Source organism: Emys orbicularis, chromosome 18 (assembly GCF_028017835.1).
Source record: "Emys orbicularis isolate rEmyOrb1 chromosome 18, rEmyOrb1.hap1, whole genome shotgun sequence".
In the NCBI taxonomy this organism is placed as follows: Eukaryota; Metazoa; Chordata; order Testudines; family Emydidae; genus Emys; species Emys orbicularis.
In genome coordinates, this window is record NC_088700.1 from 11,853,931 (window position 1) to 11,881,266 (window position 27,336).

The 27,336-nt window shown below is 49.4% G+C and overlaps 1 protein-coding gene across 1 annotated transcript in view; it reads right to left on the minus strand.

The window, feature by feature from the left end:
* ASS1 (argininosuccinate synthase 1) overlaps positions 1 to 27,336 on the minus strand; it is a 78,950-nt gene that overhangs the window by 12,175 nt on the left and 39,439 nt on the right. Inside the window, exons 10-13 of the mRNA XM_065418794.1 lie at positions 25,844 to 25,934; positions 23,144 to 23,228; positions 19,108 to 19,172; positions 6,647 to 6,778 (exon numbers count right to left, since the gene is read on the minus strand). Of these exons, the coding sequence (XP_065274866.1) occupies positions 6,647 to 6,778; positions 19,108 to 19,172; positions 23,144 to 23,228; positions 25,844 to 25,934 (373 nt within the window). The remainder of the gene's footprint in view (positions 1 to 6,646; positions 6,779 to 19,107; positions 19,173 to 23,143; positions 23,229 to 25,843; positions 25,935 to 27,336) is intronic.

Genomic DNA, 27,336 nt, shown 5'->3' on the forward strand with positions numbered 1-27,336 from the left:
GTAATGACGCCATACACCCTTCCTAAGAGAGGGTATAAATCTTGGTGCTTGGGCCAAGTCTTTCCAACTTGGAACATTCTGCCTTCCTAAGGTCCCCTTGCAGTTTCAATGAGGTGCAGGGTTCTTTGTCATTTCTTGTCTTAGATGGTTCAGCAGTGTCGCCGTGAGCCATTAGCCAGATGAAAGGGGCCAGTGCCCGGATACCAAGCAGCACAATAATGCTGGAAGTGTGGCCGCAAGAAAATAAACTTTTTCTTTTGACAAATACAGTTAAAGCTCCTGAAATTTAAGGACAATTTAGGGTGTTTGTTCTTCCCCGGTAATGGAGAAAAACATTAAATCCAAGACACATTAAAATAATAACCAGCTACTTAAATACTGAATCTGACATCTCCAGGTGTGAGGCGCTCCCCCACCTCCCTCCCCCCCACTGCAAACAAATTCCCCAGTGGAAGTGATCCGTCTTAATAGCCTTCTCACTTTGTAACTGCACTCCAGCTCTAATCATTTCAATCTGATGGCACAAACAAGGTCTGTGGGAGACAATGGCATTTAAACACCTGGCCGTACCTGGCAGGGAGAGGGGAGCTGCAAACTGGAGAAATCTGTTGCAAAGTCACCTTCCCACAATGGAATCAATTGGGGTGGGGGGGAGGGATAAACACTAAGTCTCTGAATTTCAGAGCCTAGTTACAATAATTAGGTGTTAAAGAAAGACAGCAGAGCATGAAAGCCAGGCCTCCAGCACCCTCCCTCAGCTGGGGGGTAACCTCATACGTGCAATATGGTAATGATGCTTTCATGCCCTTTATTCCAGGCTGAATTATTGATCGTGCTCATGCTTTGCTAGTCTAGGCTTAGCCTCCCCGATTCTGTCCTGGTTGGTCTGAGTTCACATAGGCCTGATTTAACCCAGCCCCAAAATGGTCTCTAAAGCAGGGGTTCTCAACCTTTTTCTTTCCGAGGCCCCCGCAACAGGTTATAAAAACTCCACGGCCCACCTGTGCCACAATAACTGGTTTTCTGCATATAAAAGCCAGGGCCGGTGTTAGGGGGAACCAAGCAGGATTTTCTGCTACCTGGCAGGCTGCCCCAGAACTGCAGGCCGAGGAAGCCTGGAAGCTAGGTGGGCACGCTGGCAGGGAGCCAGGAAGGCTCCATTGGAACATCATCGAAACGGATCTGTTTTCAAACATTTCAATTCGACCCATTGGCAAATGCCAAAGAAAAAATGTCTTGGGAATTTTTCCAGCCAGCTCTACATTTTACACATGTGCAACCACCATTAAAATGCAACTTGCAAATAACCTTCTCTCTGCCCCTGGAGCGCCACCAACCAAAAATCTTCCCTCATTTGTTCCTTCCATGCTTCACGAAGGATTCTCCATAACTTTATTCACACCATTCAGACATTCCACAATCATGCCTTCAACTTTGCTGCTCTGGCCCCTTCGCTAGCATAAACCTAAAATACCACCATTGGTTCCTAGCACAATTTAGCTAGCATGGTTCTCAGAAAACCAAAATGTGACGTGGCTGTGAATGTGACGTGGCTGTGAAAAAAGCTAATGCGATCTTGGGATGCGTTAGGCGAGGTATTTCTAGTAGGGACAGGGAGGTGCTGCTTCCGTTATACAAGGCGCTGGTGAGACCTCATTTGGAGTACTGTGTGCAGTTCTGGTCTCCTATGTTTAAAAAGGATGAACTCAAACTGGAACGGGTACAGAGAAGGGCCACTAGGATGATCCGAGGAATGGAAAACCTTTCCTATGAGAGGAGACTCGAGGAGCTCGGTTTGTTTAGCCTAACCAAAAGAAGGCTGAGGGGGGATATGATTGCTCTCTTTAAATATATCAAAGGGATTAATACCAAGGAGGGAGAGGAATTATTTCAGCTCAGTAGTAATGTGGACACGAGAACAAATGGATATAAACTGGCCGTGGGGAAGTTTAGGCTTGAAATTAGACGAAGGTTTCTAACCGTCAGAGGGGTGAAGTTCTGGAACAGCCTTCCGAGGGAAACGGTGGGGGCGAAAGACCTCTCTGGCTTCAAGATTAGGCTTGATAAGTTTATGGAGGGAATGGTTTGATGGGATAACGTGATTTTAGTCAATTAGGCATTAACGTGCCATCGCTGGTAAAATGAGGGTCCGGCTGTAGAATCTTGCCTGTATGCTCGGGGTTCTGCTGATCGCCATATTTGGGGTCGGGAAGGAATTTTCCTCCAGGGTAGATTGGCAGAGGCCCTGGAGGTTTTTCGCCTTCCTCCGCAGCATAGGGCAGGGGTCGCAGGCTGGAGGATTCTGTTGTGGGTGGGTCAGCTTTTGTGGCCTGCATCATGCGGGAGGTCAGACTAGATGACCATATTGGTCCCTTCTGGCCTTAAAGTCTATGAGTCTATGAAAAAAGAGTTTGAACAGATCCTCAGCTGGTGTAAACTGGGGTAGGATCAAAGGAGCCTTACTGATTGACACCAGCGGAGGGTCAGATCCCTTCCCATCTGTGGTAAGGAAAACCATGACTAGAGCCCTGCCTGGTTGACGCTAGCACATATGGAAAGGTAACTAAGAAACCCACCGGTGTTCATGTCGAAATCTCTCCATGCTGAGCAGGCTGCTGCCTCCAGATAAAGCAGCTTGGTGAATATCTCAACCGTTATGGAAAGGTTACTAGCTAAAAAGGTAATTATTAGTTTCAATTTTCTTTTCTAACAGCTGGTTTGGAGAAAGCCTGGCTGTCGGATGCACAGTAAGGAAAGTTCATTTCTGCAGAAAAGACAAGAACCCCAGCATTTTATTTTCTGGCCTGACAGCATTTCAGATGAGCTACACAAAAGCCCCTTCCACTTATGGGGTCGGGGGGAAGAAACCCACCCCAGATTTCTCCAAGCAGCTTTTTAATCCGGTGGCTTCAGAATAATTGGGGTTGTTAGAAATAAACAACTCTCCCGCACTTTTCTTTTTTCAAACATAAGGAAAATGAAATCAAAATAACCAGGGACAGATGCTGCAGCAGAAAGAAAATTAAAAGAATGGAGGTGGGGAAGATTTCAAGAGTTTCTTTCCTTCTGAATGGTACAGGGAGATCCAGTGATGCACTGCACCCTCTCACGCCACCACACAGTAGCTGTTGCTACTCTCTACTGTCTGCTTAGTCCCCTCCTCCCCATGTAAAACATCTTCGCTGTGGGTGAAATTCACACCTGCAGAGGGCCAGCAGCATGAGGCCTATGAACCACTAAAGCCTTCAAAATAGGGGTTAAGCAGTGCGTAGGCCTCTGCCCAGGGGTGAATTTCACCCCATGATTGAATGCATTTCTGGAGACGAGGAAACAGACTGGATATCTCAAGGAGGAGGAGGAAAGAGAGTAAGGGGACAAGAACACAGGAACACAAGGCAGGCTTGGGCATCTCTCTTTGGATAGTGGACGGAGGGAAACCAGCCTTGCCAGATCTTGCTTTCTTAAAGCCCCAGCTCCTGGAGTCATGTTATTTCATGGGAATCTGACGATTGTAAAGAAAAGCTTGGAACATGACCTAAAGGCTCAGAAACTAGATGACAAATAAAAAGCACCCAATGCTTATTTAAAAAAAAAATCCAATGATTTTTTGGGGCCTCACTCCTGGTTTGAATGTTGGGGTTGGCCACCTGGGAAAGAGAGAGTCAAAGTCCCCCTCGGAGGATGGGCTTAGAAACGAAAAATGGCTGCTGCAGGGTCTTTCACAGTCCACTAATGCACTATTCTTGAGCGCTACATAACAAGATGGGCGGAGCTCATTGCTACTGTAAAGTAGTGGTTTGTGCACGGTGTTTTGACTGTGCCCTCTAGTGGTTATGTTAGGTATAGTACTACTTAGTAAAGGAAACTGCCAGTTGGGCTTTGCTACCCAGAATCCTTGCCTGGAGGCTTGCTGTTAATGATCCACTGTGCTTCATTTTGTACTTTCCTGGCACATCCAACCTTCAGCTGTCTTTTTTTTAAAAATTAATGCAATATATCCCATAGGTGTGCAACGTAGTCCCCCAGCTGGGGCTTCACAAAAGGGTGTATGTCCCAGCTGCCAGCTCATAGTAGCCACATGTGGATTTTTCAAGCGTGGGAAAAAAACCCAAATCAACATCAGTTTTACAAGATTTAAAAATCAAAACTTGGGCTCCTTAATTTAGTGCTAGCAACTGGCTTTGAGTTTATCCACGGAATAAGTAGCGCGTGAGTGGCAACACCCCCTATGCCACTCCCGTCTCCTCTAAAGCGACCATCTCCACAGTACGAGAGGCATGCTCCAAGGGTATGGCCCACTCAATCATTGGCCTCGTCAACTCCAGCCCAGGTTGGTAATGACTGAAGCTTGCTACCATCTGATGTCTGCTCCACTTGGGGCCTGCTGCGGTGGTGTTGTGGTGTGTGCAAGTCTGCTAGGAACTGAACTCAGATCCATCAAGCTCATTTCATTTAGGTTGCAGAGCAGACATCACGTGGTATCAAGCTTCGGTCATTTTCAACTTGGGCTGGAGTTGAACCAGTGACATAGAAGTGAAGGGTTTCATGTCCTATTCCCCCCACTCCTGCTGCCCTTTTCAGTGTTCTGATCAACAGCACCACAGTCATAACCGCAGTGAACAGCACGACTGGCTGCATGACTGATTGGCTGAGTTATCTCAGATTTTGCAATCCCCCCTCTCCCCAACAAGCAGCCGTTCAGAGCTGCCTTAAAGCCAAAAACTTTGTCTCCTGTTTTGTTGTGTTGCTTCTACCAAACCAAATCCTAGATCACATAAAAATGCACAGTGCCCCATTGTGGGCTACACGCTGCATAGCACATTTCTGCAATCAGGAAGAAGCACAAGCAAAATGCTGAAGGGTTGGGAGAAGGTTTTGACATGCACATTTTCCTTCTTCGAATCTGCTCATGCAGAAATGCTGCAAAATTCAGATCCGGAATGCGAACACCCTAGAGTTTGGGGGTTGTTTGGGACTGGAGCTGCTTTCGCATTGGGCCCGATTCCAGCAGACACCCTTCCGAAACATGAAACACAAACCGTGAGAACACCTCCACACAAGCACATCACGCTTAACCACGGAGGGTTTCCCGGATCAACTCATTGGTCCCACAAGGCCTGGATCCTGCCTCCAGCAGTGGCCAACACCTGATGCTTTAAAGGAAGGCACAAAACTCCCATAATGCATCCAGTCAATTGCACAGTGATGAACGTGGTGAGGAAGAGGGCAAATGGTGACTCTCTTCATGACCCCTGCAGTGAGATCAGTGTACACCCTGAGGTATGAGACCTGATTCCCCTTGTTATCCTAGCTAGTATGGGGACAAATGGTCATGAAATTAACCAACACTTTTAAACACTCAGCTACTTGCTGGCCTCCTGCAGCAGTGATAGAGTCATAGAACATCAGGGTTAGAAGGGACCTCAGGAGGTCATCTAGTCCAACCCCCTGCTCAAAGCAGGACCAGCCCCCAGAAAGATTTTTGCCCCAGATCCCTAAATGGCCCCCCCCCAAGGATTGAACTCACAACCCTGGGTTTAGTAGGCCAATGCTCAAACCACTAATCTAGAGGATCACTCTTGTGGTCACTGAGAAGCCAAAAGAACTAGAGATGACCTGAGCTGCAAGATTCAATGCTGGGTTTGAGCTTCCCTAAAATTTGGGGGTGTTCAGATCTGCAGTTTTCCTCAATATGCATGCATAACCCTAAAGCTCAGTTACCTCCATGCTATCCAGGTGGTATTCGTGGGTGGCAGATGCTGTGGTCATAAGCCTACAAAACCATTCCCGCCATATCAACCACCCTAGAGTTCAATGGAGTCACTCCAGATTCACACCAGTGGAACTGAGGATTGAGCCTGGTCTCCCGGCCTTATAACAGGCTGGACCAAAAACTCCAAATCTGAAAACTGCCACACAGGCAGAGGCATCAAGCCAAGGCACATCCTCAGCTGACTCTGGGTGCAACTGCAGCTGGAGTAGAACATTCCTCTCTGGGTGCCATGTTACCGCAAGGATATCGGCCAATTGGAGGGAGTTCAGAGAGGAGCAACTGAAGCCATCAAGTGGCTGGAGGGACCGACTTAAGAGGGAATATTACAAGGGCTACTCTGGATAGCTTGGCTGCACAACGACTAAAGAGGCACCTGTGCGGGGCGGTGAGGGAGGAGAGAACAGTCTAGAGCTATCTGAAGTGTGCTAGCACCCAGGAGGAATTATTTGGGGTGGGTCAAACAGTGGAACTGGAGCGAGGCTGGAAAATAGTGATGCTTTCCTAATTGTGAGCGCTACTGGAAGCTGGAATAGTCTCCCAAGAGCAGTTGTGGCCACCCCACAGGTTGGCCCCATTCATGTTAAACTGGACAGAATGCTGTGCCCTCGGGACCAATCCTAGGCAGGGAGATGGAGTGGGTGACAGAACAGGTCTTTCCCCCATCTCTACAAGGGGCCTCAAATCCAGACCTAAATTTCCCAGCTTGGGCCCATCTCTGTTAAAGCCAGAGCCATGTAACAAACACGCAGTGCTGGCTGCCTTTAGTAGTAATGGGGTTTGCACCATTATAGGGAGGTGTGCAGCGGGGGGGGGGGGGGGGGAGGGAATCTGGTTTTGTGGGAGGTAGGTCGGGGGAGGGGGGACAGTACATACCATTGTACACCAATTCTGAGAATTTCAAGGCGAGCCCCTGCTTGATTTTCCGCACCTCCCGGTCCATGGTGAAGGCCTCAATATCTAAATGAGCATGGTACAGGATGGTCCCTGCTGGGGTCTCGTAGATACCTAGCCATTTTTCCAGGCAGGGGAAAAAAAAAAAAAACAGAGAAAAAAAAGAGAGAGGGAGAAAAACGAATGAGACCAAAACTGTCAGCAAATGACAAAAAATAATGACTTGGCTGACAGAAGGAGCCGTGCTTGAGCCCATTCAGTCCCAGCTTGCTGTAAAATGCATCTGTCATTATATTCATGCTGGGGCCGAGACAGTCCACTCCGCGCCGTGCGGAGAAAATGTCTAGATTCCCCTCTTTGAAGAGGCACTCTGACGAGGCGAAATGACAGGGTTTAGGAGCCGATCCCCCTGCCGATGCGTGCCCACCGGTCTGCGGCTGAAAACCTGTAATTAAACGAGCGACGCGGGGCACAAGCACAGGGAGACGGGGGCCTGAAATACCCTCCGCTCCCCTCCAGCGGCAAAAAAAAAAAAAAAAACCCACAACGAGAACCACACGTCAGCTGTGAAGAAATGAGGCTACCTGGGGTACTGGAGTGCAACCTCATTTGGGGCTGTCGACCCCCCCGCTCCTCTCCCGCCCCTTCCCCCCCCCCGTTCTGAATCGCGGCAGAGCTTCGGAAAACAGCCGCCGCAAGAGAAGTTTAATTGTTTTGATGACTGAGTGCTGTGGGGCTGAGCTGGTTGGGCTTCTCTGGAGGCAGAGGCAGAAAAGCCAGCTTCCTTTGTTCCAGCCTCTCTCGGCTTGGTTTACATTGATTTATTTCTGGTTAAATTTGAACCATGCCACTACCCTCATTCACCTCCACATCGCGTGTACATGATGACTGCGGATGAAGCATGTATCCATCGCCATGTGCCGGACACAGCAGGTAGGCACTCAGGCATATTCTGCAGTTACACACGCCTGCATGGTCAAGTGACACACACACACACACACATATGCCTCAACGTTTCAAGTGGCTCAAGTGGGATGGGCGATGTGACCTGGAGCATGGGGCCGCAGCGCCACTCAGATTTGCCCATCTGCCCCTCCATAGACAGAGACAGGGTGTGGGGGGAATGGGCCAAGTCCTCAGTGGTGCTGTGACCCCATGCACCAGGTCACAACACCATTCCGTTTCAGGGCCTGCTCAAACAGTGGACCCAGGTCAAAATGCCCCTTTTGCGGGACAGGGGCTTGGAGCGTCAATGTGGGAGAGTTCCCCCAAAACCCAGGACTGTTGGGAAGTAGATGTATGCACACACACACACACACACACACAATCAGCAGGTCACACGCAGCATGCATGTTCATGAAGTGCACACACACACTGCGTGCCCAATAAATATGCAGAATGCACACACAGTAGGCTTAGCTACAAAGCACATACATGCAGTATGCATACCCTCAAAACACATATACACACATATGAGTCCATTAATGGCTATTAGCCAGGATGGGTGAGGAATGGTGTCCCTAGCCTCTGTTTGTCAGAGGGTGTAGATGGATGGCAGGAGAGAGATCACTTGAACATTACCTGTTAGATTCACTCCCTCTGGGGCACCTGGCATTGGCCACTGTCGGTAGACAGGACACTGGGCCGGATGGACCTTTGGTCTGACCCAGTATGGCCATTCTTATGTACACCCATATCCCAGGACTGTACATACTCACAAAGAATACCACCTGCCATCTCTCCTCTCCGTCCCCATATTTCCAATATACAAGTGAAAACAGCTGTCTTGCACATACATTGTTGAACATTTTTGGTCCTGGCAAACAGCTAAAATACTGCTGCACAACCAGCAGGAGGAGCTCACATATTGTGTTTTGTTGTATCACACTACAAAAATAGATGCCTTTAAAAAAAAAAAAAAGCAGCAACAGTGTTAAATTGTTGTGGCTCCAAAATATACTTGAATGTACAATACATCTTGAGGAGTGGCTCTGATTAATGCTGCGAACTAGAGAGGTATTTAAAATCAAGTGGGCATGCTGCAGGCTTTAACAGCTTTACAATACTGCACAGTGGCAAAGTATTCATCTAACTGGAAAATTCAGCACAAACGAATGGGAGAATCTAACCCCCTGCAAAAAGGGCACAGAAACATGAAATGAACCAAAGAAGGAAAATGCCTTTGTCCAGGTTCGGGTACCTGAGAATGTTTGCTGCTCAGTAGATCCACAAGGGCTAAGGGGTCGAGGAACAATTTTAGACACAACGGATTTATCATGCCAGACTGGATCACTGGTCCAGAACATCCCATCAGGGACTGTTCTTGTTCTGATTTTTGTACAGTGCCCAGCACAATGGGGCCCTGGTCCAGGAGTGCTCCTAGGTGCTCCAGTAACACATAATTAATAATAATAATATCCTGCTTCCAGCAGCGGATAATACTCAAGGCTTCAGAGTGAAGAGCAACCACCTCCATCACGCGCCTGACTGATGGGAGAGGGGAGGAGAGGAGATTCCTTCCTGACCTCCGTGGAGATCACATACATTCTGCCTACTTGGTGGGGCACTAGTGACTAGGACAACTAGCAATTGATGAGTCTGCTACAGCCTTGGGTAAGAGAGATGGGTCTTTCAGCTCAGGCAGTAGCAGCTCATGCATTAAGAGCTAGAGACCCCGGGTTCAAGCCCCCTGCTGCTAGTCCAGCCAGGATGTGGGCGTCACAATCAGGTAAGGCCTTGACACCTGAACGGGAATTGCCCTTACCCTTGCTCACAGAGCAACCAGGCATTGAATTACCCAGCCCTGCCTATTAAAGGGAAGAAGAGAGGAAGAAACCCCACTGACCACCGAAAAGCCACGGCTAAAACATACATCTGTCAACGGGACCAGACTGGAGCCGAAGTCACGCTCAATTGCAAGAGGCGGTGTCATTCAGTTACACCTCTCTGCGGGGGACCTGACCAGGGGGAATCAATAGCTGCCTTTGGGCAAGTCAAGTGGGCCTCTCACTGACTCAGTTTCTCCACCTGTATGATTCCTCTCCTCCCATGATTTGCCTATTTTGATGATGACAAGACAGTCTCTGAACTGAATTGCTCACTAGACAAGCGTACAGCACCTAGAACAATAAGTACAGAAGAACGGCCATACTGGGTCAGACCAAAGGTCCATCTAGCCCAGTGTCCTGTCTTCCGACAGAGGCCAATGCCAGGTGCCCTGGGGGAATGAACAGAACAGGGAATCATCAAGTGATCCATCCCCTGTCGCCCATTCCCAGCTTCTGGCAAACAGAGGCTAGGGACACCATCCCTGCCCATCCTGGCTAATAGCCATTGATGGACCTATCCTCCATTAATTTATTTAGTTCTTTTTTGAACCCTTTATTGTCTTGGCCTTCATAACATCCTCTGGCAAGGAGTTAGCGTAATGCACATAATAAAATAATGCCCTGGGGGCACTTACTGGTACATTAGACCCTCTGGAGAGGCGGACGTATTGGGCTTCAGAGAGACTGCGGCAGCAAAGCAACTGCTCCAAACAGAACATTTAAAAGCAACACGTAACACCAATAACACAATTAATATTCCTGCACCTTCCCTTAGAAGGTGTTAAAGTTAATTTGGACTGATCAAAAGCTTGTTTTTTGTGTCTCTTTCCCTCCCCCACCCACATTTCCCCTCCGCTCGCGGCAGGGGACGCAGAGCAGACGAGCGCTGTCTGTCTGTTTCTTTATTATTTTTATTTGATTTGTGACAGAAATCTGATGCTAAAAGACTGCGGTTCCGAGCGCCTTTGACAGTCGGCGTATGAACCACTGCGCAAGGAGGGGAGAGAAGTGACAGCCGAGCTTCCAGCATTGCAATGGAGGAGACAAGAGACACCTTCAAAGTGACACTCACAGCGTCTCCAAGTGTCTATTTTCATCTCCCCGTGTTTACAGGAAAAAGACAGAGGTGTCAGCGATGCAGCCTGGCGGCGCTTCAATCACACCATAATTACTGCTGAGAAAGGGGATGTGGGGGGGAGGGGAAGTGGACGGGAAGAAGGGGAGAGGAACGGAGACAGCTGCTGCTTAAAATTTTCTAATTTGTAACCTCTACTGTCAGTTTACTGTGAACTGAACCGTTTAGCCGTATTGACTGTGATCTGTCAATTTCAACAGGGATCAATATGCTGACATGCCCCGCCGGTTCCTGCCAAAAGGGGTCCAAAAGGGAAAATGAGGGGGACACGAGATCGAAAGTGAGAATGCCCCCGCCCCAGCCTCCTGCGTGATGCACAAGCTCACACGGACAGGAGACCTGGAGGGCCCCGGAGGTTTGACAGTCCGAGCTTTAGGGCAGGGAAGTGTCTGTACAGTGCCCGGCACAGCAGGGTCCGGAGCCGAGCTCAGAGCATACCACGGCTGGTGGCGGGGGGAACAAGGGAGAGCACTTAACGGCTACACTCGGGGATCCCGCTGGCCAAGCACATCCCAAGGGGCCGAGTTACTAAGCCCATCCCTGACTGTGCAATCCCCCCAAAGTTCTTGGGGATTACGATCCGGGGTGGGGGACGGTCCCCGCCGAGCTCTATTCCCAAAGCGCCATCAGCCGCCTGGGGCAAAGGACCCCGTCGTGCTGCTACGCAAGCTAGCCTCCCTGCGTCCGCACCGAGGGGCTTGGGCAGGCCTGCAGTCAGGCAAGGAGGAAATGAAACACCCAGCTCTTTTGGCAGAGGCAGAAGCCCGACTGTCCCCTCCCTTCCCGCTTCCTTCCCACTGATTTCATTTACTTCCCTAATTAGCCCCCCTTCAGAGTTAAAACGATAATTTGATAATGAGGCCATGAAAAGCCGCACGAGGCAGGAAAACGACTCCCATTTGTAGCCTGCCTGCTCGAGCTGCGGCGGCGCTTAGCTGGTTCGGCCCCATTGTCACCGGCAGGCGGGAGCTGTGCTGCCAAGCGTGGGCACCCGGAGCACTATGAATTAGCCACCGGCCTCCCACTAAAACATAGACAACCAAACCTGGAAAATAGGGCTTACAAGGCTGGTGCCAAGCTTCCCCGCTCGCCCTCCTCCCGGGAGTCCGTAACGAATTTCAGTGAGAGGCTTTGTAAAAATCAATACAACTGAATTTTTCCCTTCCCAGCTCCCCCCTTTGCTCGTCGGGGTGGACATTAGAATTCCCATGGCAATGTCGTCCCATTCCATCTCCCCTTAATGTAAGCGGTGACTATGCGATGGGTGATGGGGAAGGTGGTGATCCCCAGTCCCCGCAGCAAGGCCCTGGATCCCACAAGGAAACCATGTGCCCATGGGGAGCCCCAATGAAGTTAAGGGGCTTTGCCCAGGCATAGGAGTCCAGCCATGTCCCTCTTTGCTGAATCAAGGTGTAAACCAGCAGCAACCTAACCCTGCTCCACTTGGATCAGGAAGGAGAAATGACTATTGGGACTTGTCTCTCCCATGGCCCAGTTGCCTCTACATATTAAAAGAGGAGGGCAGCCGCTTTCTGCGGAAAGCAAGGGGCAGCCCTGAGGTGGAAGCCTAGCCCCACTGAAACCAATGAGAGTTTTGCCATGGGCTCCAGTGGAGCCAGGATTTCACCCCTGGGGCGGGTAGGAAGCTGCCAGCATGTCTCTCGCTTGGGCACAAGTTGGGTGCCCCAGTCTATGATTAAAATACTTCTTCAGAGTGGCTCAAATGCTTGTTCCCTTCTCTCTGGTTCCTTCCCCAACTATTATCAATCACCAAGACACTGAAAGAGAGCTTCTCTTTAGACTCCAATCACCCAGAGCCTCCTGTCCCCCGGGCCCTCGTTCATGGTACAGATCTAGGGGTCCTGGTATCACAATCTGGCACTCTTGGAGGGTCTGTGTCATAAAGCCTGGACCATGACTTCTCTGCACAGAAGCCCAGAAAAGTTTAATCGAGGAGCTGGTGAAGAACCAGCTTGGGAAAGCCTGTTCTGCATTCTCCTGATCATACCAGAGATCTGCATGGCTTGAGGGGCCCTGAGCTTAGCTATGGAATAGCCACCATTCTGGCCTAGGTTCACAGGTTCCTGGCGCCTACTTTCTCCAAAACTCGTCCCACTTCTTCTGCGCTGACTTGTATAAAACGAATCCCGTTTGTTGTCCCTTCCCTACCCCCTGTGTCGGTCTGTCCCTAGGCCAGGAGCTCTTTGGAACAGGGACCATTCCTTCTGGAAAGCACCTATCCCACCACAAGTGGTGCAATAACCAACCAACAACTAACTGTTTTCTAATTAGCAATAATAGCAGCATGGAAAAGAACAGGGGGAAAATGGTAATTCAATTTTTCCCCCCCATCAAAACTTGAAACTGACATTTCAAAATTCCCAACCAGCTCTTGAGAGTTGGTCACATGAATGGGAGAGGGGGAATTCATCAAACACTTTCCCTGTTTTTTTCCCTATCAAAATTTCAACCAGTTTCACGAATTCTCTCCCTGCCATTGTCCTAGAGGAGTATTCCTGTGATGAGGCCCAGAGGCTGCATCCCATGATCTCTGATGCCTGGTCTACACACCATTTTTGTAGTCATTAGACTGTTTCAGTTAGGGGTGTGATTTTCTACTAAAAAAGAGTTACATGGTACAATCCATAGTGTGGCTTAATTCTATCAGTATAAAGGAGTCTTTTACCGGTAATGCTTATTCCCCAGCCCTTCTGGGAATAGCTATACCTATATAACTGCATCCACAAGGGGTGGGTCATAGCAGGAGCTGAAGGAATATTTGGAGAAAAAAAAAATCAAAATGTTTCATTTAGGGCTGTCAATTAATCGCAGTTAACTCATGTGATTAACTAAAAAAAAATTAACTGCGATTAAAAAAAATCAATCATGTTTAATCGCACTGTTAAACAATAGAATACCAATTGAAATTTATTAAATCTTTTGGATGTTTTTCTACATTTTCAAATATGCTGATTTCTATTACAACACAGAATACAAAGTGTACACTGCTCACTTAATATTTTTTATTACAAATATTTGCACTGTAAAAATAAGCAAAAGATAGTATTTTTCAATTCACCTCATATAAGTACTGAAGTGCAATCTCTTTATCGTGAAAGTGTAACTTACAAATGTAGATTTTTTGATTACATAACTGCACTCAAAAACAAAACAATGTAAAACTTTAGAGCCTACAAGTCCACTCAGTCCTACTTCTTGTTCAGCCAATCGCTCAGACAAAAAAGTTTGCTTTCATTTACGGGAGATAATGCTGACTGCTTCTTATTCACAATGTCACCTGAAAGTGAGAACAAACATTCACATGGCACTTTTGTAGCCGGCATTGCAAGGTATTTACGTGCCAGATATGCTAAACATTCATATGCCCCTTCATGCTTCGGCCACCATTCCAGAGGACATGCTTCCATGCTGATGATGCTCATTAAAAATAATAATGCGTTAATTAAATTTGTGACTGACCTCCTTGGAGGAGAATTGTATGTCTCCTGTTCTGTTTTACCCACATTCTGCCATATATTTCATGTTATAGCCGTCTCAGATGATGACCCAGCACATGTTCGTTTTAAGAACACTTTCACTGCAGATTTGACAAAACAGAAATCTCACATTGGTACCTTTTTTGTAAGGATAGATACAGCACTCGACCCAAGGTTTAAGAATCTGAAATGCCTTCCAAAAATCTGAGAAGGACGAGGTGTGGAGAATGCTTTGAGATGTCTTAAAAGAGCAACACTCTGATGCGGAAACTACAGAACCCAAACCACCAAAAAAAGAAAATCAACCTTCTGCTGGGGGCATCTGACTCAGATGATGAAACTGAACATGCATCAGTCCACACTACTTTGGATCGTTACTGAGCAGAAGCGTTCATCAACATGGACACGTCTTCTGGAATGGTGGTTGAAGCATGAAGGGACATATGAATCTTTAGTGCATCTGGCACGTAAATTATCTTGCGATGACGGCTACGACAGTGCTAATCGAAAGCCTGATTGTAAAAAAGGCGCGGGCAGCACTATCTCCTGCAAATTATAACCAAACTTGTTAGTCTGAGCGATTGGCTAAAGTAGGACTGAGCGGACTTGTAGGTTCTAAAGTTTTACATTGTTTTATTTTTAATGCAGTTATTTTTTGTACCTAATTCTACATTTGTAAGTTCAACTTTCATTATAAAGAGATTGCACTACAGTACTTGTATTAGGTTGTAATAAAAAATAAATATAAAATGAGCACTGTATACTTTGTATTCTGTGTTGTAATTGAAATCAATATATTTGAAAAAGTAGAAAACACCCAAAAATATTTAAGTAAATGATATATTATTGTTTAATCGCACAATTAATCACGATTAATTTTATTAATCTTTTGACAGCCCTAGTTTCATTCAAACCAAAACAACTTTCCCCCCTATTTACCCTTAAAAACAAAACAAAAACACAAAAAAACCTTGTTAAATTTCTAAACTTAAAAAAAAAATATTTTGTTTCGGCCAAAACCATTTGCCAAATTCAGCCCAAGTTCATGAATCATTTAGGCTGACCCGAAAATGCATTTTCCAGCAAATAAATTATTCATCCAAATTTTTTTGCCTTGCTCTAGTTGTACTATTTTCTCTACACGGGTATAGTTAAAACAGTACAATTTATGCATGTAGACCAACCCAAAGAGAATTCCACTGCGATAGCTGTTATACAGTCTGAAGTTTAACAAATGTAAACATATTATTTATGTAAGACCTTTCACACCATTGCTGATACCAAGAGATGAGCACGTGGTCTAGGTTTATGTGGTCCTGCCTCAGCTCAAGGGGCTGGACTTGATGACCTCGACGTCCTTTCCAGCCCTACATTTCTATGTACAATCAGTCCCTCACCTTCCCAACCAGCAATTTCCTCTCATAGAGTCATAGACTTTAAGGTCAGAAGGGACCATTATGATCGTCTAGTCTGACCTCCTGCACAATGCAGGCCATAGAATCTCACCCTCCCACTCCCGTAATAAACCCCTAACCTATGTCTGAGCTATTGAAGTCCTCAAATCGTGGTTTAAAGACTTCAAGGTGCAGAGAATCCTTTAGCAAGTGACCCATGCCCCACGCTGCAGAGGAAGGTGAAAAAACCCCAGCATCTTTGCCAATCTGCCCTGGAGGAAAATTCCTTCCTGACCCCAAACATGGCGATCAGCTAAACCCTGAGCATGTGGGCAAGACTCACCAGCCAGACACCCAGGAAAGAATTCTCTGTAGTAACTCAGATTCCAACCCATCTAACATCCCATCACAGGCCACTGGGCATATTTACTGCTAAGAGTCAAAGATCAATTAATTGCCAAAATTAAGCTATCCCATCATACCATCTCCTCCATAAACTTATCAAGCTTAGTCTTGAAGCCAGATATGTCTTTTGCCACCACTGCTCCCCTTGGAAGACTGTTCCAGAACTTCACTCCTCTGATGGTTAGAAACCTTCGTCTAATTTCAAATCTAAACTGCCTGATGACCAGTTTATATCCATTTGTTCTTGTGTCCACATTGGTACTGAGCTTAAATAATTCCTCTCCCTCCCTGGTATTTATCCCTCTGATATATTTATAGAGAGCAATCATCTCTCTCATATATATATATATATATATATATATATATATATATATATATATATATATATATATATATCCCGGCCCTAAAACATGGTCTATTCACAAATGTTGTAAGGCTTTACTTATACTGATGTAGTTAAAGCAGTACAAACCTCCTAGTGGGGATGCAGTTATACCAGTAAAAAGGCACCTAGGCTAGGTCTACACTACGGGGGGGGTCGACCTAAGATACGCAACTTCAGCTACGTGAGTAGCGTAGCTGAAGTTGCGTATTTTAGGTCGACTTACCTGGCTGTGAGGACGGCGGCGAGTCGACTGCTGCCGCGCCGCCGTCGACTCCGCTTCCGCCTCTTGCCGCGGTGGATTTCCGCAGTCGACGGCAGAGTGATCAGGGATCGATTTTATCGCGTCTTCACTAGACGCGATAAGTCGATCCCCAATAGATCGATTGCTACCCGCCGATCTGGTGGGTAGTGAAGACGTGCCCCTAGATGGGTAGAGTTTATTCCTGTATAGGAAGTGGAATAAATTTACAGGGGTAAGACACCTTTATACCATGTTAGGTGTTACTGGTATAACTATATTGGGGGGAAAAAATGCATATCCCTAGCTGATGAAATTATACCAGTACAAAACCTGTGTATAAACCAGGCCTAATTTAGCAAAGTTAGGCATAAGCTTCAGCCTGGTTTACACTGCAGAGTTAGGTTGATGCAAGGCAGCTTATGTTGCCCTAACTCTGTAAGCGTCTACACTAAAATGTCGTTCCAACCGATGTAACTCGCCCACTACACCAACTTACTAACTCCACCTCCACGAGAGGCATAGAGCTTAAGTTGATGTAGTTAGGTTGATGCAGGGTGTTGCTTACATCAACTGGGGCTGCCTTTCAGTAGCCATCCCACAATGCCCCCCACTCACAATACAATCGATACAAGTGCTCCTGGTGAGGACGTGCACCGCTGACACAAGGAGCATAGGGTGGACGTGCAAAAGTGATTTAATTTTGTAGCGTAGACTTGCCTGAAGTCCTGCTGATGTCAGTGGGACTAAGCACATGCTTAAAGTTAAACATGCACTTAAATGCTCAGATGGACACAGAATGGGGCCCTGGTCCAGGAGTAGGGCTCCTATGTGCTATGGTAGTACAAATAATGAAGCGTAATAAGCACAATGTTACATGTTTTACGTGGTCAGTAATGCCACAGTGCAGGGGCCTGCAGCATCACGGCAACGTCTAATGTCATAACGCTCGGATTGTCGCCCTAGCTGGAGGAGGCTGACTGCAAAGGAGAAATCTCCTGTTTACACCCAAACACGTTGGCGATCACTCAGCAATGACACACGGAAAACGGACATGATGGTTAAATGGGGGTTAGGGCAATTATTGAATGCTGCAAGGGTCGCTGGAGCACGTCAGTGGTTCTTTAAAATAAAACAAACAGAAAAAAGATCTTGACACATGACTCAGTGTCCGGAGAATCACAAACAAAGGTTTAGAGGGCTGATGGTTTTTTTAATTCAATTGCGCTAACTAAAAATCAAACCAGGGGGGTTGGACCTTTGGCTGCAGGACTTGCTAATGCACGTGTAAATAATTCCCTCCTGTCTTGATCTGAAGGAAGACTGAGGTGGGTTGTATTTTGCTGTGAAATGCTATCATAATATTAGCTCCTGCCTTGCTGCCTAGGGTAGGTTTAAATAAAGGGTGCACATACATAGATATTAACGAGAGTTGAAGGGGGGGGGATGGAAATGGAGATGCTAACTAGCTGTATTGATATTCACCTCGGAAGGAGGCAGCTCTTGTCCCCTGAGATTTTCAACAAAGCTGTTTCTCACCGACTAATGACAACCCCAAGAGTTTAAGAGTCAGGCCATCCAAAATAAATAAATAAATGAAAATATCAAGAGATTATTTGCCTTCTGAGTTACTAACCTTTAGGGACTCTTGTTCCCAAGCTTATCCCTGCAATCTTCAGGGCTAGAAACTCACATTTTTGAATGGAAGCCGAGACTCTAACATAATCCCCTGACTCCAGGAGCTGGGGCTTGGAAAACACTAAATATTGTGAGAGCTTGTGACAAAATCATGAGAGTTGGCAACACTGAATCCCCCTCCCTGACTAAACCTTGACATTTGTCCACTAGTAAAAAATAATGGCTTAGATATTTACTGTTTTCCCTTTTGGTTCGTTTAGCTCAAGATACTAGAAGGAAGTTCCTTGGAGTTTTCAACGTTCTTCACTGAAGAGGAAAGTTAAAAGTCCTTAAAAATGAAAAATTGATTCTAGACTCAGAGGTTCAGAGGAAAAGAAAGGGAGATTTTAGAGAGATGCTTTTTTAGGTGCGAGGACGTGCATCTGGTTAATATTATTTATTAATTGTGTTGCAGTAACACCTTGAGGCCTCAATCAGGAATCTCTCTCACACGCACAAACAAAGTCCCTACCTAAAAAAACCTTACAATCACAGGCCCCAATCCTGTGCACACTGGGCCCCAAACGAGGAAAGGAACAGGGACCCTTAATCCAATGAGCATTAGTTACTATTAAGAGAGGCTGCTGGTTAGATATCGAGGGCAATTCTTGATGACCAGACGCTCACCTACAATGGTGAGGGAGGCTGGATAAGCGCTCTCAGAGGGTGGAATCCTGGCTCTGTTGAATCAGTGACAAAACTCCCTTTCACTTCAATCAGCGGGGCCAGGATTCACCCATAGGGCTCCATAGGTCTGGATCCTGCACTCTGCCCAAGCACGGCTGAGCGGTGGAGAGTAGCCAGCTCTTTTTTTGAGAGTGAGGTCCTTAGAGCTGCCTGGGGCTGGGGCGTGGGAGGGAGTTGTACATGGGAGGGGCTCTCACCTCGGGACTTCATGCCGATGAACCGATTCTCCACAATGTCAATGCGCCCCACGCCGTGCTTGCCTCTGTGGAGAGAAAGGAGAGGAGAGGTGGGACAGGCGTCACGTGTTGCCAGGGGACGAACAAGCCACTGGGAGACAGCTGAGCTGCTCAGTGAAAGGAGCTTATGGGATGGCAACCGGGCAGCGTCAGCCCTTTCTGGCACTCTGCACTAGCAGGGCCCATTGAGGTCACTGGGATCCACTGGCTTTCTGGGAAGTTCTGGCTCGGCTTTTCTGCTGTGGCCAGCACTGTGATACCGGAGCCCCACCGATCCGGCCCCAAAGAGGGCTACTGGCCTAGCGGACGGGAGGAAGGAGAAGATGCGATAGATCATGATTTTAGCATGGCTTTTGACACAGTCCCACATGAGATTCTCATAAGCAAAGCAGGGAAACGTGGTCTAGGTGAAATTACTATAAGGTGGGTGCCCAACTGGTTGAAAGACCACGCTCCAAGAGGAGTTATCAATAGTTCGCTGTCAAACTGTCCAGCAGGGGTCAGTCCTGGGTCCGGTACTATTCAATATTTTCATTGAGGACTTGGATAATGGAGTGGAGAATGTGTTTAGAATATTTGCGGATGACACCAAGATAGGAAGGCTTGGCAAGGACAATCTGGAGGCTTTCCAGATTAACCCCTGAGAGGGCTTGAAACAGCCCCCTCACCCATAGCCTCACCCTTCCCACTGCTTCCTCAGGGGTTTCTCACCTGAAAGCTCAACCGCCCTCAGCCACCATATGCCATTAACCCCGACATGCCCACAGTTCAGGTGAGCACCTGGACTGCAGTCAGCAGCCTGTACCAGGGCTGCCTCCCCCAGGCCAGGACTTAGGCAGACCCAGTGTGGAGACAGGAGGCAGCACAGGCTGTTAGTCAGCCTGGGAGCTGGAGAGCCCGAGAGAACCACCAGGCTCTTGCCTGCCAGCAGCTTCAGTAAAGAATCCCCTTTATAATCATTACCGCCCTGTTTCTGCTCTGCCACAACAGGGAAATTACGACACCCATTTTTAAATTCATGGGATGGTCCCATTTTCCGCAGCCTCCCTCCAGGCCCTGAGACCATGGCTCAGGGGGCAGGTACAGAGCCTTGGATTTAGCTTGGACTTTGCTGCACAGTAACCCACATCAAGACGCTGTGCCCACCAGACGATGGGCAGGCGGCTATGGGGAGGGCCAGGCCCAGCAGTGCCAGCCCGAAGCAGAGGGGAGGAAAGTGGGTGACGGCATTTCTCTCCCCTCCCTGCCCCACAGAGAGGGATGAGAACGGACCCCAGCACCAACACAGACACGCGCTGGCTCAGATCCTCAGAAGTGTTTAGGTACTTTGGAGTTAGGCACCTAAATACCTTTGAGGTTCCAGGCCAGTACTTCTGGTTGTGGAGCGTATGTGCTGAAGCCATCGAACAGGCTCTGTCAGCAGTCACGCTGCCTCACAGTAGGCTGGGGATAGCTGGAATATGATCCATTATCAGGAGTCCTCCCCCCACCACGCCACCAAAAAAAAAAATCCCTTTGCAGCTTGGACAGAGAAGGGAATGTGGAAGCCCCTTCCCCACCCCCGAAAGCCAAGCCTCGTTGCCAATGCAAATCCTCCTTTCATCTCCTCTCTTACCCCTTGGGCCAGGAGATCTCCGAGTAAACGTGGCCCAGCAGGCCACGAGACAAATACACGGGTGAGAGAAGGGGCGAGGGGGAGCCGCTGCAGCTGCATTCGCCCTTGGTGAAGTCATTTTAAAACCACTTAATTAACATTTAAAAAGAGAACTACATGGAAAAGTTCATTCGCATTCAACTGCAGGGGGATAAAGGCAGGGGCACAAAGGAGAAGCGGGACGGGGGCGTCTGTGTGGCACTTGGCAAAGGGACGGATGAATGGTTCCCCTGGGGCCTGCCTACTTCTGAGCCAAAGACGGGACCACAGCCCTTTGAGAAGCGGTGGAACACAGAGCCATGTGGAAGGTACCAGAGGGAAGGGGCAGAGGGACATTTTCCAAGGTGTACATGAAAGCATCATGCCCAGCTGAAAGGCTCTTAGTCTGAACCACAGCTTGGATTCCTGGCCCTGGGGCTGCGTTGGAGACGACTCTCGGCTCACACCCGCAGGGGTCAGTCAGAGGCAGCTTTACTGGCGTCGGTGGAATAAGTGAGGAAAGCATCAGAGCCGGATGGCACTCCACAGTCACCGGGCCACTCAGTTTAGAAATGACTCTGGAGGCCCAGTTAAGGTGGAACGCGGTCCTGGTCTCCAGGGCCAGAAGAATGGGTCTGTGTCTCGGAGACTTGGTGGCGGTGGAGGGAATCCACCCCCACAGTTATCTCTCAGAGCAGAAAACCCTAAGCACCCACTTCCCGACAAAGGGAGGGAGACAAAAAAAGAGACAGGGAAAGCATCCAAGTGACCAAATCTTCTGTTTCTAGTAGCCCTGTAAAAGCAGAATCATCCCTCGCAGCGAGAGAGGAGGACAGGGATGGCTGAAGGGAAAGGACCTATCTGAAAAAACGGTGGTGGTGGGGGGGGGGCCCTGGCACATGAGTAGTGATGAGTCAGTCCAGCTGGATGGCAGGTACTTGGCCAGGGGCCACTGGGGCAATTGGACCTTTGGGGAGGGTGATCTAGAACACAGGGACTGATGGCCCAGTGCTGACACAATTACTAGAAAGCCAATTCTTCCCAGTCAAAACACACCCCAAGGGAACTGAGCGTTACCGTGGGAGAGAGGATTCTGGGCTCAGCTGGGCCACTGGTTCCCTGTGTAACCAGGAGTCAGGAGCAGAGCTGGGGTTAGAACTGCTGGTCATGTTCTCTAACCACTAGACCATGCTCCCTTTAGGGTTGCCAAGTTTCTATTTGCACAAACCCAAACATCCTTGCCCCGCCACCTGGCCTGTCCCCCCTGAGGCCCTGCCCCCACTCCCTCCAGCCCCCCTCCCTCCATTGCTCTCTCTCCCCCACCACCCTCACTTGGCTGGGGCTGGAGGTTGGGGTGCGGGAGGGGTGCAGGCTCCAGGTGGGGGTGCGGGCTCTGGGATGGGGCCAGAAATGAGGGCTTCAGGGTGTGAGAAGGGGACCCGGGCCTGGGTGCAGGAGGGCGTGCGGGGTGCAGGCTCCGGGAGGGGGCTCAGGGCTGGAGTAGGTGGCTGAAGTGTGTGTGTGCGGGGGTGAGGGCTCCAGCTGGGGGTGAGGGCTCTGGGGTGGGGCCAGAAATGAGGGCTTCAGGGTGCAGGAGGGGGCTCCTAGCTGGGACAGAGGGTTGGGGTGCAGGAGGGGATGCAGGATCCAGGAGGGAGTTAGGGTGCAGGCTCTGGCCGGGCGGTGCTTACCTCAGGTGGCTCTTGTTGGCAGCGCAGTGGGGTTAAGGCAGGCTCTGTGCCTGCCCTGGCTCCACGCTGCTTCCAGAAGCGGCCGCATGTCCGGCCCCTAGGCAGAGGCGTGGCCAGTCGGCTCTGCACAGTGCACACTGCCCGTGCCCGCAGGCACCACCCCCACTGCTCTCACTGGCCGCTGTTCCCGGCCAATGGGAGCTGTGGAGCCGGTGCTGGGGCAGCACACGGAGCTTCCCTGATTGCCCCTGGGCCTAGGGGCCGCAGGGACATGCCGGCTGCTTCCGAGAGCTGCGCAGAGCCAGGACAGGCAAAGAGCCTGCCTTAGTCCCGCTGCGCTGCCGACCAAAAACCGGACGCCTGGTAACCCTAGCTCCGTTCCCGGTGAACTTATGTAAACTCTGCTCTTTGTGTAAACAGTCAGAACCTAGAATAGCCCACAACTGGCCCAAAAACGTGGGCACCGTCTGTTATTTGTTGGACCGCTCTACTATGTAACCCATTATCGATCTTTGGTACATCTTGCAGGAGGACAAATGCTGCTTTAGATGCCTTGCCCAGATCCGAGCCTATGAGGTGGGTGGGTGTCCTTGCACAGCCCTCCGAGCGTGTGCATGCACGTTAACGGGGACTCTTCTCCGAAGATGAGAGTGCACGAGCGTCCGACACTTACGCAATTTCATTCAGGTAAACAAACAGCTCCAGGGAGGACTGGCGAGTTGCCCCATCTTTGGTGTTTGTGACCTTCACCGGGACACCTGCAGAACAAGAGATAGATGCAGAGAGGGGAGGGGGGTGGGTGGGAGAGGGAGCTGAATCAGCTTTTTAACGTCAAGAACACCTCTTCACATCACCCAGAGTACGTTAAATAGATGTGACAGATATGAACTCTAAATAACTTCTTAAAAAGGCATGTCCAAGCCGCCGCGCTCAGGGGGGAAAGCCCTCAGGAGAAAAGAGAAATAAATAAAAAAAGGCCATAAAATGCCCCCCCCCCCCCCTTCTGTCCTCCCTCTTTTTTTTTAGGGCCGTGAAATTGCAACCAGGCCCTTAACTAATTGAATTTCACGCTCCGCTATTGTCTTATGCCACGGCACCTTCTGTCCCACCAGCCGCTGAGGCAGGGCCTGACAAATGACCCAACAGCCAAAGAAAGGGGTTTGTGTGTGTGTGTGTGTGTGTGTGTGTGTGTGGGGGTTGGGGGAGAAGTGATGGAGGTGCGGGTGTGTACACACACACCCTCTGTAGCGTCTGTTCTGCAGACAAACACAACACATGCTTCCAGTGATCCGCCTGACAGGAGTGAATGGGAACCCATCTCAGGCCAGTCACTGGCAGGCCGCAGTGAGGGCCGAGGGCTCCATGAATTAATTACACTTTTTTTTTTTTTTTTTTTAGGCGCTGGGTGGGACGGGGGGCGGCTCTGAATAGAAAGAGGCATTTTCTTTAGCAGTGTGAAATGAGCAATAAATGTATTAGGAAGCTGACAAGGGGGCTGCGGGGCCCACAAAGAAAAGCTGTTGAGAGTTGGAGGCTAATCTCCCCTCCATCTGCCCTTCTCATTACCATTTAGCGCACTATCAGTTGCCAATCAGGCCTCAATGGCTCCCTTTTTAGTCTTTATTACGAAGGCGCCCGCGAGAGCCACTGTCCAGTGAAGGGCCCTGTCAGCTTTCCCCATTCTAAACCCCCTATTTTCCAGGGGTTTATAAACTCGGTTGTAAATTGCTATTAAATGTAAGTCTCGGCAATAATGAACCTTAAGCCCCTTCTCACTGAGCCCTCCCCCCCCCCCCATCCTTCCCTTGCCCCCCTCCCTTTCTATTATCGTCTTGCGCCGGGGTATTGGATGCACTCCACCCGACGGAGAGCCGCCAATTGTCAGGCCCGTTGTTGGAGAAAGCTGCTTAGCCTTTAAAATAGTTAATAATTAGATTAAAACTTCAAATAAATTAACTAGCGGCTGAATGGGGAGCTGGCAGGGGGGCTGCAAGGGAGGGATTCTTAATGCTCGGGGAGGATCATTAAAATGGAGCAGGACTCTCCGGCCTGTCTGCAGGGGGGCTGCACGCAGACACAGTGGTCCGAGAAGGATCCCCCACCATCTCCTAAGAGCCTGAGACGACGGGAACGTGAGATGTTTTCCCCCCGAGTTGCGTGTTCTGCTGGCCTCATTCTGTGATAAGACTTTGCACCTTCTCTAGCTACCTGTGTTGGAGGCTCTCCGAGCAAGGGCTGTGACAAACCTCGCCCACATCTTCTCATCCCTCTTTCAAATCACAGAGAGGGGAAGTCACTAGCCTACAATCTACATGGTGAGGCGGTGGTAGGAGCAGAAAGAGAACCCAGGCGTCCTGATTCTCAGGCCCCTGGGCAATACCACTTTCCTATAGGTCAGAGCCCACTTGCTTCTCTCTCCACACACAACTGCCTTGTATAAGACGCCACGCCCCTGTGCTCATGCATCGCTCTGTGGCCTCAGGAACGCATCAGCCTATGGAAATTGGGGCCCCCAGCATGCACCCATGGTCTTTGGCAGCAGAGCACACTCCGCTCGTGTTTCTGTCTGGAGTGACTCCATGGGAGTTTGAGGAGAGACCTCCCAGGGCACATTCTGCCCTCAACTCCCAGGCCAGATCCCAATGGGAGTCGGGTGGACGTTGCTGAGGAGAGAGCGGAGACCGAGGTACCTGCAGGTTTTCCTCCTCTTGCTTCAAACCGGGCTCAATGTCTCTGTGCTGCATGTGTCAGAATGGACAGATGTCTCAGCTGGGCGGATGCAGCTCATTTCCCGGGGCAGAGGAGCACGTATGCACACCCACGCCTTGCATGGTTCGGCACCCACCCACATGGGGACGTGTCGCTGACCTCACACCTACGTACTGCCCCGGCACATAGCGGAGCAGGCAGGCCCATCTCTGCGCTCAGGCAGCTGCTTACATGCTGGCATGAGGCACTCCAGCAAGTAAGCGGCCGTTAGTATTGAGAGCTGCACCAAGCCAAGTAAAATGGAAGTCAGAAGAGGTATCCTCTGACCAAAAGCGATCAGGGTGAGACCACTGGCCCGTCTCACTACCCAGAAAGGAGCATGTGCAGAGATGGGGGGGAAGTTTGGATTCAGTTCCATAGCCAGGCCTGGAAACTTATGCCCCCCTCTAGCTAAAACCAGCCTGGATCCAAATTCTCCTACACCTCCTTCTTCAAAATATCCCACATCTAATGAAAGACAAAAGGCCAAAATCCTGGTCTTGTTGAAGTCCATGGCTAACCCCCCACCCCCACCCCAAGGACTTTTGCGGGGGGAGAGGGGGACCAAACTCCGACCCCAAAAGAGGTAATCTGGAAAATAAAACTAGGAACCCAAAGCACTTACCCTTCCGGAATTCAATCTCTAGGATGTCTGGAGTATCTGGAGAGGTGGCAGGATCTTTGGTCTTGGTGTAGAGGCCGGGAGGTGCCTGATTCTGAAGGGAAGAGAGGAAGGTTGAGAGCTACTGCCAGCTATAAAGGCAGGGCTACCCGCTCCCGGACGACACACTGTGTATGTACTGTGCCCCTGAAACCCCCGGCTTATACTCAGGGTTTAACTTCACCCAGACTTCGCAGACACCCCCGACTTCCTCCCTGTCAGTCCTCTCTCCATCTCTACAATCTCACTCATCCCGTGTGTAACTCACACCCACTCTGGGTGGCACTAGCACGCTGTCCCACCTTAGCGCAACTGAGCTACAGACAGAGGCTGAGGAACCTTCAACAGGCGCGGCTCACAGAGTTGGGTCCCTTAGCTCAGGCAGGAGAGGCTTAATGCTTTAAGATCCAGAGGTCCCAGGTTTGATCCCTGCGGCAGATGACCCACTCAGGGTTTCACTTCTCTCTCTCTCTCTGTTCTAGGCTCGCCTCTTATCCAACTCTGGGCAGCCATGCCTTCACAGCCGTCTTTCAGTGCCTGTTAAAATGATGACCTCTCGCTGGGTCCACAACACATTCCTCCTCCCTGGCTTATCAAGCTACAGCCATCCAGGCCTTCGGTGGCTACAAAGAAGATGAGAGAGAAGGCCCATGCAGCTTGGATGGAACTTCTGGATCCCCCCTGCCCAGGGCTCTTCACTTCAGCTCCCTCCTGGAGCTTATTTGTACGTAAGTCCAGGGGCACTCACCAACACCATCTCAAAAGTAGACACCTGGGTTAGCACGGGCAGCAAATCCTGCCTAACACAGAGTTTTGATGTCATCACAAAGGAGAGCGCTGGAACTTACTAGGGGTCTGGGAACAAAGGGCTAGAGAAATCAGACAATTTTTCCCCTCAACTTGATCTCATCTTTTTCTTTGACGCCCCCACAGCTGGAGATGGAATAGCTGTGGAGGAACAAGTCAGGCAGGAAAAAGTGGGACTTTGGCAGAGAGCGAGCGGCAGAGCGCACACTTCCAGAGAGCGACGCAGACGCGGAGAATTGGGGTTTATGCTGCACTGACCGAAAAAACTAATGACTAGCCCTGACCCCAGCAGGTGCTCCTGCCGCATGTGCTTTTTTACAGTGTCCCCGAGGTTAATATGCCCAGAGGGAAAATAGAGGAACAAAGCAAAAACCCATTTCAAAACACATCAACCTTTATGTATATTTTTTCCAGATTTATAGTAAAGAGGCATCTTCTCTCTTTTAAAGCTGGCCCAGTGGAAATGGCTCTCACAATTAGTTTATGGCTCAGGACTCGGGTGACTCCAATGAATTGCCACATTTGGAAGCACGTACCAGAAAAGGTGGCGGGGGGGGGGGGGGGAGAGACTCTCTCCCCTCCTGGAATGTGAATGTAGCTGCCTCTTTTCAGCTTTGCAATTTTGTGCCTCCCTCCTGCACTCCTCACCC